The sequence below is a fragment of the Gigantopelta aegis genome, chromosome 9 (genome assembly GCF_016097555.1).
Source record: "Gigantopelta aegis isolate Gae_Host chromosome 9, Gae_host_genome, whole genome shotgun sequence".
Lineage (NCBI taxonomy): Eukaryota > Metazoa > Mollusca > Gastropoda > Neomphalida > Peltospiridae > Gigantopelta > Gigantopelta aegis.
Genome location: NC_054707.1, coordinates 30620957 through 30633508, shown reverse-complemented (window position 1 = coordinate 30633508; position 12552 = coordinate 30620957). Strand labels below are relative to the sequence as shown.

The following is a 12552-nucleotide window of genomic DNA, read 5'->3' as shown; positions in this document are numbered from 1 at the left end:
CTGATTACGCAAATATCTCATTTTAATTCAACAGCCTACTTTCGGTGGAGTGGCTCAAATATCCTCCGCCAATGACGGCTGTCTATTTACACGGCGGTCGTATTTTTGGGGAAAGGCCCAGTGTTAGACCAGCACACCCATCTAAAGTTCCCCTTGTTTATTGCAAGGTAGAGTCGTATATGAAATGACCCAGAACATGTTATGATTTGAGTTGAAAGAGTACATTTTCTAGGTCCAACTTTCTGTTTTCAGATCAGTGGCCATTACATTAGGAGTAGTGGGCTGCCAATCAACACGGCGACTGTATGTTTGGGCCAAAACCCAGTTCAAGGCCATCGCAGTTCATATAAACTTTGCCTTGCGTAGCGTGGATTACATCTATTACTTATATATTATTGTTGGATATTATTGTTGTGTTCTCGAGAGAGGTCTATAAAAGGTCGTTTCGTGTCCTATTCGACTTGTTCTGCAGTGATCTCTGCTGAAACTAATATTCTAGTAATCAATAATAACAACAAGGGATCTTTTATGTGCACTTTCCCACAGACAGGGTAGTACATACCACTAGTGGGGCATTGCTTGGAACTAGAAAAAAATAATCGTAGAATGAGTCTATTGAGGTGGTTCGATCCTACGATGCAAGCACCTCAGGCGAGCGCTCTACCGACTAACCTGGAGCCCCCCCCCCCCCCCCCCCCAGTTCCTCTCTATGATAAATACCTCTTTTGGGTTGACTTAATTGTCCGCCTTTTGCATTTCAGCCTTTGCCTTATTTAGCTCCTCGTCCAAGGCCTTGCTTTCGCTATCCAGTTCTGTCTTACTTTCTTCCTCTGCTGCTTTTAGTTCTTTGTTCAATTTGTCTTCAAGTTCTTTGTCACCTTCTTTAACAACAGCATCAATGGTATCTGCAGCCTGTGTTATTACTTTCGCTTCTTCAGTTTTCTTCAATTCAGTAAAGATATCGGCTAGTATACGTAGGGAATCTGTTACGTCTGCTACGGTAGTATCTGAATCATCATCAAAACCTCCACCGTCATCCATGTCATCGAATCCCCCATCGTCACCCATTTCGGTGCCTTCATCACAAAGTTCGCCTGAAACATGAAACAAAAATTTATTATTGTTCTCACAAGTCATCCAATCAAGTTACATTGCAATACTGGCTAAAATATTACATGTCATTTATATTATATAACCATCAGTGGTACCTGCTTTGAACCGGCCTCGGTGGTCGTGGTTACGCCATTGGTCATAATGCTGGTAGGAACTGGGTTCGCAGCTCGATAGTGGCTTCCACCTACAGCGAGTTTTAACCACTCAGTGGGTAGGTGTAAGACCTCTACACCCTCTTCTCTCTCACTAACAGCTAACCCACTGTCTTGGATAAATAGCTCAGATAGCTGAGGTGTGTGCTCAGGACAGCGTGCTTGAACCTTAATTGGATATAAGCACGAAAAGAAAACCCAATACTGAAACAATACAATACCTGCTTTGTGCAAAATGCTGACCAACTACAGGGGTACCTTTTCACGCTGCCATCTGGCTTAGGATATAGAATCTTACCAGTGACCAAAATAAAACAATACAATGTTAGTGCGTCGTTAATTTGCAGCCACTAAACTATACTTGCTTAGACTGTTGTATATGAATATTGAGAATTTGGGGTTAATATAAGTTTATTTCTTCTTGGTAATTAAAAAAATTCATCATCATGTATATATAAATTTCAAAATTTTCGTTAATGTTTAACATATTAGTGTAGGTTAGTTTGTTGAGAAAACAATTTCTGGTACAGAATTATGTACCTCTGTACACAATTTGATTCAAATTGATATTTGTATTTTGATTCCACTCCTTCCCTCAAACCAAAAAATAAAAAACATAAAAAATCCCTTTCTCCAACCTCCTCTCCCCGAAACCCAGACACAAAATGTTTGACATATCCTTAATTTTAGCTGAAATTGAAGAATACAATGTTTATAATGATAAAAGTTAATTATGAAGTGTTTGAATATACATATACTAGTATTTAGTAAGTTGAAAATAAAGTTCAAAGAATGTATCTTGGATGAATGATTGGTCGTAGTGTAAAAAATAATAATGACTGAAATAGTCATTTGTAAACATGATTAAATATTATTTATTTATCTAAAATTAAAACAAACGTTCAGGAGAGAGAATGCTACGTGTATGTTAGTGATTAGGAGAAAATCCATTTTGAACCGTTCTACAAAATTTTACGTAACGCCCAATCCTATTGTTTTTCTTTAAAAAATGAGCCACCTGCATAATAACGTTTTCTGTCATAGTGACGCATTTACCACTAACATCATTGCTTTTGGTGTTTGTATTTTATAGTATTTTCGTTTTTAAAAAGTACTAGATAAAAACAAAATATTTTGTTAAAAAATGGCATTGACATTTACTGTATTAATGAAAATGGCATTGTTTTAATAGTTACGTAACTGTTGACAATCACACCCCTTATGTAACGTTTCGTAACATTTCATGACTCTGCTATAGCACAATCGCTGAAAGCCCCCGCATGTCACATGGGCTACTTCTATCTAGCAGCATTAGACAGCGGTTTGTTTGTTTGTTTTCACGTTACAAACCAATTCCTGACGAACTGTATATCAAATGCTGTAATATGTGCTTTTGTGTGTGTGTAAAACTCATATAAAAGATTTATGGCTGCTATTCGGTGAAGTGAAGCCTATATATACTTTAGACCATGTGTCGAAATCATCATGGCTATGTGTATTCGTTTCAGTCTGTCTGATTGTCTACTAGTTTGAGTTTAAGTGTCCTCTAAAGTCTAATCCTATTTTGTTATAGGACTGGAGCGCTCCTATTCATATTGTGTCAACTTGAAAATTCAAAAATTCATATCATTAAGAATCGTTAAGTACTTTGTCTAAAATATACATGTTTTTTAAAATCTCATGCTAAAGAAAGAAACCCGACATCTCTATTCTAAAAACAGAGTGAACCGGTTTCGGTTAGGGATGTCGAGTTTATTATTGTAGCGTTTACATTAGTCACTAACATGCTAGTTTATTCTTATTAGTAAACTTAAAAGGGATCAACTAAAGAACTGTAGCATCACATTTAGAAAATGTGTGTATTTAAAACACTTACTACATTTGGCGACCAATGGTTGTCGAATATTGACACTCGTTTACATAGAGTATTCTTCAGCCCTGATCTAATAAATGCTAGTAAACAGGATATAGCAAGAGGACACTCGGTATGTCCAACTACCAGCCTGATAGCATGGAAAATGGCTTCGGGCCCGTAATACATTATTTATTTTCATTTATTTATTTATTTAAATATTTATTTATTTATTTATTTATTATTTAATGACACCATTAGAGAACATTGATTTATAGATCATCCGGCTATTGGATGTCGAACATTTTGGTAATTCTGACATATAGTTTTGGAGGAAATCTGCTACAGTTTTCCATTAGCAGCAAGGGATCCTTTGCATGCACTTTCGCACAGACAAGACAGCATATACCACCGCCTTTGATATGCCAGTCGTGGCACACTGGTTGGAACAGTGTAAAAAAAAAATCAAAGAATTCATGCACTGAAGTGTTTTGATTCTACGATCCAAGCCCCTGAGCCGAGTGCTCTACCGACAGCATACTTACTTTCATCTTCCACTGTTATTCTGTAGGCGAACGTTGTCGCCAACAAACTGAACAAAAGAATCCAAACTTTCATCTACAAAAAAATAAAATAAATAAAAATTTACATATATATCTCGACGAGTTTTGTAGATCATACGAAGAACGAGAATTCATCTGAAGGATTTTTGTCTTTTGGTTGCGATAATATGTATTAATATGACAGAAATGTTTTGAATTTTTGTAATCCAGTAAATATGTTTAGGAAAATGCACTTGACTATTAAATGAAGTTTAGTGCGCCATGAGCACTTTACAAAATGGCATCATTGATTGGTTACACGGTTATTATTGAATGGCACCAACACAACATTTGTAGTTTTCTTATTAAGAATAAAAGTTTAGCGATGGACGTTATATAATTATATACATTTTCAATAACTTTTCTAATATATATATATATATATATATATCGTTAAAAAGTGTATGTTTTTCTCTACATGACAGGCTTGTTTCGTGAGAGAGTTGAATTATTGCTCTCACTCATCAGATGTAGATTTAATTACACCGTCAACGGAAAGCTGATGACGTAATGGACTCTGTGACGTCGAGGTTACGTCACTATGCAGGTCTATAATAGGTGATGTGTGGTATGCGCACAGAAGGTATTTGCGTCTGTGTCGACATGCTGATACGAGTTCATTCTTGGAGTTTAGTGTGCTGGTTTCAGGTTTATACATTATGAACAGTTTTTCCTTCAGGCAGAGGTTACATCTTTTGCTCGCTGGAGAGTATGATTTTGCTTTGGATAAAATTTTCCACTTAATGGTGTATGGGGTGAATCTATCCTTCAGTGTCCAAATGTACTGACTTAGCGCTGTTGCGTTCTTCTGTGTTGCGTTTTGAAAACTGCTCGTGTGCGCAGTATATCTCGTCTTAAATGTGTTCTCGGTCAAACCAACGTATGTTTCTTGCTTGTTGTTATCGAGTGTATTAACGGTAGCTTGATATATTACTCCTTTCTGCAAGCATTTGCCCTCAAGTGGACATTCAGCTCTTCGTCTACAGTTGCATTCTCTGGGGGGAACGGCGTCTTTGTCTCTGTGTTGTTGAAGTAGAGTTTTGTTATGCGCTGAAATTATTTTCCCAACATTAGGCATGCAGCTATAGCTAATTTTAACGGTGTTTCGATTTATAATTTTGTGGAGAGGGTTGCTTTTGGGAAAGCACTCATCGAGTAATCTGAGGAACTGGTGACCTACGTTGGTTTTCACGTTGGAGCTATATGGTGGGTTGTACCAGGTGATGTTTCTATTGCGGTTGTTTCTGCGTCTGTTGTTTTCTGCTGTTGGGGTGTATTTGAGGTTATAGTTATATCCGCTCTTGAGTAAGGCTTCCTTATATGGGCGTTTCGCTTCTTCAAAGATGCACTCATTCGAAGATATATCAGAAAGCCTTTTATTTATTGTTTTTGGTATACTGCGGATGATATTTGGAGGGTGGTTGCTCTTGTTGTGGATGTATAAAGGTGTGTTGTTTGGTTTCATATAGGGTTTGACTGAGCTCTTTTCAAGATCTAGAAGTTACGTCTAAGTAATCTACAGATTTTTTGTTGGCGACTATGGTGATCTTGAGTTTATGGTTTGCAAATATTCTGCAAATATCTTTTTTGATTATCTCTATGGTTCTCGGTGACTCATTGAATGCAGCTAGGCCATCGTCGCGATATAGTCCTATATTGTTGCCGTATTTGGCTTGTAGTTCTGAAAGAAGAAAGAGCCCGACTATTTCGCAAATTTCTGCTCCATCATAACTACCCATAGTTACATCAAACCGTGATTGTTTGCCTCTTTTGCACCATGCCTTGCTGTTGTTAAATAGCAGTGAATTTCTTGCTTGTAATATTATTTCCATCTCATCGCTAGAAATATCATCGAATTTGGATGCGAACTGTAGGGCTTGTTTCACGAGATTTTCTGTTATGGACGGATAAAAATCGCATATGTCGAAACATATGAAAGAATAGTTGGATTTATTGGATATTGCTTTAAACCACTTAATCACGTCTGACGTGTTCCTCCACTGGTTTGTTCTGGTTGTGTTCAGAATCTTTCTGTTGATTCTCTCTAAGATTTTTTTGCTTATTATGCCAATTTCCGGTTTAGATGGGTTTATTAGTCTACAGGTGGGTTTATTGGAGAAGTTTGGTTTGTGGTCTTTTAACGTAATAAATGCTTCACTTTTTGCTGTTGTATCTATGCGGTCTGCTAGATTTAGTTTTTCTGCAATGTGTTTGTCTTTAGTGGTTATCTCTTGTTCTGAGTTCTGTGGCGCTGTTTTATATGCTTTGGTTGTGTTGCTATCTAGTAGTCTGTTGTAAGTGGTGGTGTCTAGCTTGTAAAAGTTTGTGGTTTTATCGGCAGGTACGAGTAGTTTCTTGTCATGTTTTATAGTGTTTATGTCCTTAGCGAGTTTTCGCTGTAGTTGGTTGCTTGATGTATTGTTAAATTGTAGATTTTTAGCTAGTCTTACCATTTTTTCTTCGAAGTTCTTGAGTTCTGGTATAGAAGGAGGGGATTTGGTGGTGTTAAATCCGTATGTTTCTTTCTGTTGTGTTGCAACTTCGGGATTGAGGAAGAAGAAAGATCTCCATCTTAATCTCCTTAGGAATGACTCGGTCTTTTCTAAGTAGCATTTTCTGTAGTCATCAGGTTTCGCGATCGGTATATTTTTGGTAGAGTATCCAAAGTTTACACATTCCATGGCGCCTTTCAGAGTGCTCAACAATATAAGGAGCTTTGTAATAGTAGTCGTTTTCGAGTTGAAAGACGCTATTTTATAGAGTGCTCAACCGTGTGGGAGCCAGATATATCGTTAAAAAGTGTATGTTTTTCTCTACATGACAGGCTTGTTTCGTGAGAGAGTTGAATTATTGCTCTCACTCATCAGATGTAGATTTAATTACACCATCAACGGAAAGCTGATGACGTAATGGACTCTGTGACGTCGAGGTTACGTCACTATGCAGGTCTATAATAGGTGATGTGTGGTATGCGCACAGAAGGTATTTGCGTCTGTGTCGACATGCTGATACGAGTTCATTCTTGGAGTTTAGTGTGCTGGTTTCAGGTTTATACATTATGAACAGTTTTTCCTTCAGGCAGAGGTTACATCTTTTGCTCGCTGGAGAGTATGATTTTGCTTTGGATAAAATTTTCCACTTAATGGTGTATGGGGTGAATCTATCCTTCAGTGTCCAAATGTACTGACTTAGCGCTGTTGCGTTCTTCTGTGTTGCGTTTTGAAAACTGCTCGTGTGCGCAGTATATCTCGTCTTAAATGTGTTCTCGGTCAAACCAACGTATGTTTCTTGCTTGTTGTTATCGAGTGTATTAACGGTAGCTTGATATATTACTCCTTTCTGCAAGCATTTGCCCTCAAGTGGACATTCAGCTCTTCGTCTACAGTTGCATTCTCTGGGGGGAACGGCGTCTTTGTCTCTGTGTTGTTGAAGTAGAGTTTTGTTATGCGCTGAAATTATTTTCCCAACATTAGGCATGCAGCTATAGCTAATTTTAAAGGTGTTTCGATTTATAATTTTGTGGAGAGGGTTGCTTTTGGGAAAGCACTCATCGAGTAATCTGAGGAACTGGTGACCTACGTTGGTTTTCACGTTGGAGCTATATGGTGGGTTGTACCAGGTGATGTTTCTATTGCGGTTGTTTCTGCGTCTGTTGTTTTCTGCTGTTGGGGTGTATTTGAGGTTATAGTTATATCCGCTCTTGAGTAAGGCTTCCTTATATGGGCGTTTCGCTTCTTCAAAGATGCACTCATTCGAAGATATATCAGAAAGCCTTTCAGTAAGACTAGCTAAAAATCTACAATTTAACAATACATCAAGCAACCAACTACAGCGAAAACTCGCTAAGGACATAAACACTATAAAACATGACAAGAAACTACTCGTACCTGCCGATAAAACCACAAACTTTTACAAGCTAGACACCACCACTTACAACAGACTACTAGATAGCAACACAACCAAAGCATATAAAACAGCGCCACAGAACTCAGAACAAGAGATAACCACTAAAGACAAACACATTGCAGAAAAACTAAATCTAGCAGACCGCATAGATACAACAGCAAAAAGTGAAGCATTTATTACGTTAAAAGACCACAAACCAAACTTCTCCAATAAACCCACCTGTAGACTAATAAACCCATCTAAACCGGAAATTGGCATAATAAGCAAAAAAATCTTAGAGAGAATCAACAGAAAGATTCTGAACACAACCAGAACAAACCAGTGGAGGAACACGTCAGACGTGATTAAGTGGTTTAAAGCAATATCCAATAAATCCAACTATTCTTTCATATGTTTCGACATATGCGATTTTTATCCGTCCATAACAGAAAATCTCGTGAAACAAGCCCTACAGTTCGCATCCAAATTCGATGATATTTCTAGCGATGAGATGGAAATAATATTACAAGCAAGAAATTCACTGCTATTTAACAACAGCAAGGCATGGTGCAAAAGAGGCAAACAATCACGGTTTGATGTAACTATGGGTAGTTATGATGGAGCAGAAATTTGCGAAATAGTCGGGCTCTTTCTTCTTTCAGAACTACAAGCCAAATACGGCAACAATATAGGACTATATCGCGACGATGGCCTAGCTGCATTCAATGAGTCACCGAGAACCATAGAGATAATCAAAAAAGATATTTGCAGAATATTTGCAAACCATAAACTCAAGATCACCATAGTCGCCAACAAAAAATCTGTAGATTACTTAGACGTAACTCTAGATCTTGAAAAGAGCTCAGTCAAACCCTATATGAAACCAAACAACACACCTTTATACATCCACAACAAGAGCAACCACCCTCCAAATATCATCCGCAGTATACCAAAAACAATAAATAAAAGGCTTTCTGATATATCTTCGAATGAGTGCATCTTTGAAGAAGCGAAACGCCCATATAAGGAAGCCTTACTCAAGAGCGGATATAACTATAACCTCAAATACACCCCAACAGCAGAAAACAACAGACGCAGAAACAACCGCAATAGGAAACATCACCTGGTACAACCCACCATATAGCTCCAACGTGAAAACCAACGTAGGTCACCAGTTCCTCAGATTACTCGATGAGTGCTTTCCCAAAAGCAACCCTCTCCACAAAATTATAAATCGAAACACCGTTAAAATTAGCTATAGCTGCATGCCTAATGTTGGGAAAATAATTTCAGCGCATAACAAAACTCTACTTCAACAACACAGAGACAAAGACGCCGTTCCCCCCAGAGAATGCAACTGTAGACGAAGAGCTGAATGTCCACTTGAGGGCAAATGCTTGCAGAAAGGAGTAATATATCAAGCTACCGTTAATACACTCGATAACAACAAGCAAGAAACATACGTTGGTTTGACCGAGAACACATTTAAGACGAGATATACTGCGCACACGAGCAGTTTTCAAAACGCAACACAGAAGAACGCAACAGCGCTAAGTCAGTACATTTGGACACTGAAGGATAGATTCACCCCATACACCATTAAGTGGAAAATTTATTATCCAAAGCAAAATCATACTCTCCAGCGAGCAAAAGATGTAACCTCTGCCTGAAGGAAAAACTGTTCATAATGTATAAACCTGAAACCAGCACACTAAACTCCAAGAATGAACTCGTATCAGCATGTCGACACAGACGCAAATACCTTCTGTGCGCATACCACACATCACCTATTATAGACCTGCATAGTGACGTAACCTCGACGTCACAGAGTCCATTACGTCATCAGCTTTCCGTTGACGGTGTAATTAAATCTACATCTGATGAGTGAGAGCAATAATTCAACTCTCTCACGAAACAAGCCTGTCATGTAGAGAAAAACATACACTTTTTAACGATATATCTGGCTCCCACACGGTTGAGCACTCTATAAAATAGCGTCTTTCAACTCGAAAACGACTACTATTACAAAGCTCCTTATATTGTTGAGCACTCTGAAAGCCGCCATGGAATGTGTAAACTTTGGATACTCTACCAAAAATATACCGATCGCGAAACCTGATGACTACAGAAAATGCTACTTAGAAAAGACCGAGTCATTCCTAAGGAGATTAAGATGGAGATCTTTTTCTTCTTCCTCAATCCCGAAGTTGCAACACAACAGAAAGAAACATACGGATTTAACACCACCAAATCCCCTCCTTCTATACCAGAACTCAAGAACTTCGAAGAAAAAATGGTAAGACTAGCTAAAAATCTACAATTTAACAACACATCAAGCAACCAACTACAGCGAAAACTCGCTAAGGACATAAACACTATAAAACATGACAAGAAAACTACTCGTACCTGCCGATAAAACCACAAACTTTTACAAGCTAGACACCACCACTTACAACAGACTACTAGATAGCAACACAACCAAAGCATATAAAACAGCGCCACAGAACTCAGAACAAGAGATAACCACTAAAGACAAACACATTGCAGAAAAACTAAATCTAGCAGACCGCATAGATACAACAGCAAAAAGTGAAGCATTTATTACGTTAAAAGACCACAAACCAAACTTCTCCAATAAACCCACCTGTAGACTAATAAACCCATCTAAACCGGAAATTGGCATAATAAGCAAAAAAAAAAAAATCTTAGAGAGAATCAACAGAAAGATTCTGAACACAACCAGAACAAACCAGTGGAGGAACACGTCAGACGTGATTAAGTGGTTTAAAGCAATATCCAATAAATCCAACTATTCTTTCATATGTTTCGACATATGCGATTTTTATCCGTCCATAACAGAAAATCTCGTGAAACAAGCCCTACAGTTCGCATCCAAATTCGATGATATTTCTAGCGATGAGATGGAAATAATATTACAAGCAAGAAATTCACTGCTATTTAACAACAGCAAGGCATGGTGCAAAAGAGGCAAACAATCACGGTTTGATGTAACTATGGGTAGTTACGATGGAGCAGAAATTTGCGAAATAGTCGGGCTCTTTCTTCTTTCAGAACTACAAGCCAAATACGGCAACAATATAGGACTATATCGCGACGATGGCTAGCTAGCTGCATTCAATGAGTCACCGAGAACCATAGAGATAATCAAAAAAGATATTTGCAGAATATTTGCAAACCATAAACTCAAGATCACCATAGTCGCCAACAAAAAATCTGTAGATTACTTAGACGTAACTCTAGATCTTGAAAAGAGCTCAGTCAAACCCTATATGAAACCAAACAACACACCTTTATACATCCACAACAAGAGCAACCACCCTCCAAATATCATCCGCAGTATACCAAAAACAATAAATAAAAGGCTTTCTGATATATCTTCGAATGAGTGCATCTTTGAAGAAGCGAAACGCCCATATAAGGAAGCCTTACTCAAGAGCGGATATAACTATAACCTCAAATACACCCCAACAGCAGAAAACAACAGACGCAGAAACAACCGCAATAGAAACATCACCTGGTACAACCCACCATATAGCTCCAACGTGAAAACCAACGTAGGTCACCAGTTCCTCAGATTACTCGATGAGTGCTTTCCCAAAAGCAACCCTCTCCACAAAATTATAAATCGAAACACCGTTAAAATTAGCTATAGCTGCATGCCTAATGTTGGGAAAATAATTTCAGCGCATAACAAAACTCTACTTCAACAACACAGAGACAAAGACGCCGTTCCCCCCAGAGAATGCAACTGTAGACGAAGAGCTGAATGTCCACTTGAGGGCAAATGCTTGCAGAAAGGAGTAATATATCAAGCTACCGTTAATACACTCGATAACAACAAGCAAGAAACATACGTTGGTTTGACCGAGAACACATTTAAGACGAGATATACTGCGCACACGAGCAGTTTTCAAAACGCAACACAGAAGAACGCAACAGCGCTAAGTCAGTACATTTGGACACTGAAGGATAGATTCACCCCATACACCATTAAGTGGAAAATTTTATCCAAAGCAAAATCATACTCTCCAGCGAGCAAAAGATGTAACCTCTGCCTGAAGGAAAAACTGTTCATAATGTATAAACCTGAAACCAGCACACTAAACTCCAAGAATGAACTCGTATCAGCATGTCGACACAGACGCAAATACCTTCTGTGCGCATACCACACATCACCTATTATAGACCTGCATAGTGACGTAACCTCGACGTCACAGAGTCCATTACGTCATCAGCTTTCCGTTGACGGTGTAATTAAATCTACATCTGATGAGTGAGAGCAATAATTCAACTCTCTCACGAAACAAGCCTGTCATGTAGAGAAAAACATACACTTTTTAACGATATATCTGGCTCCCACACGGTTGAGCACTCTATAAAATAGCGTCTTTCAACTCGAAAACGAATGTCTTATATATATTCTAATATTACCTTTTTTCTTGTGAATGCTTCTGTGTACTGGCTGGTCTAGAAATTGGTAGAATTGTGAAGCAAGAAGGTTTCGGTTTTTCATTTTATCATCATTACTATGCAAATGCGTTACCAGCTGTTCTTAAAGCGATTCCTGTAATGCGTACTTACTGTAAACTGAACGATTAAATTAAAACTTATTTGCAACCATAATGTATACTTTATGTACAAACTAATGGCGATCTCATAACTGGTGTTTGTCGTGGTATACATTAAAGGTTCAAACGATCCGGAATCTTCAGAACATTTTATTTATTCTCTTACACTACAAACACAATGTGGAAAACATTTAAAACTTTGTTTGTTTGTTTTTGTTTTGCTAGAAAATATAGCATTCTGACTGCTCAACAGTCTGAGCTTCTATTTAACACTATGGCGAGGACGACTGGGCAAGATGTTACCATGTTATTTATTGTTTGTCGCGTGTGTGATATGACAGTTTGTAAAATCCGTTATA

At 38.1% G+C, this 12552-nt stretch overlaps 1 protein-coding gene across 1 annotated transcript; it reads right to left on the bottom strand.

The window, feature by feature from the left end:
* Nucleotides 1-726: 726 nt before the first annotated feature.
* On the bottom strand, nucleotides 727-12122 carry LOC121381193. The gene is made up of 3 exons (XM_041510382.1): nucleotides 12057-12122; nucleotides 3663-3735; nucleotides 727-1094 (listed from the first exon to the last, which is right to left on the bottom strand). Exons 2-3 carry the CDS (start codon nucleotides 3733-3735, stop codon nucleotides 736-738), a joined length of 432 nt encoding a protein of 143 aa, XP_041366316.1. The 5' UTR covers nucleotides 12057-12122; the 3' UTR covers nucleotides 727-735.
* Between the last annotated feature and the right edge of the window lie 430 nt (nucleotides 12123-12552).

What these genes read in the sequence shown, in the direction of transcription:
- LOC121381193 (XM_041510382.1), bottom strand. Translation starts at nt 3,735, where the DNA reads ATGAAAGTTTGGATTCTTTTGTTCAGTTTGTTGGCGACAACGTTCGCC. An exon ending in AATAACAGTGGAAGATGAAA is followed by an intron (nt 1,095 to 3,662) that starts GTAAGTATGCTG and finishes TTCATGTTTCAG; the next exon opens with GCGAACTTTGTGATGAAGGC.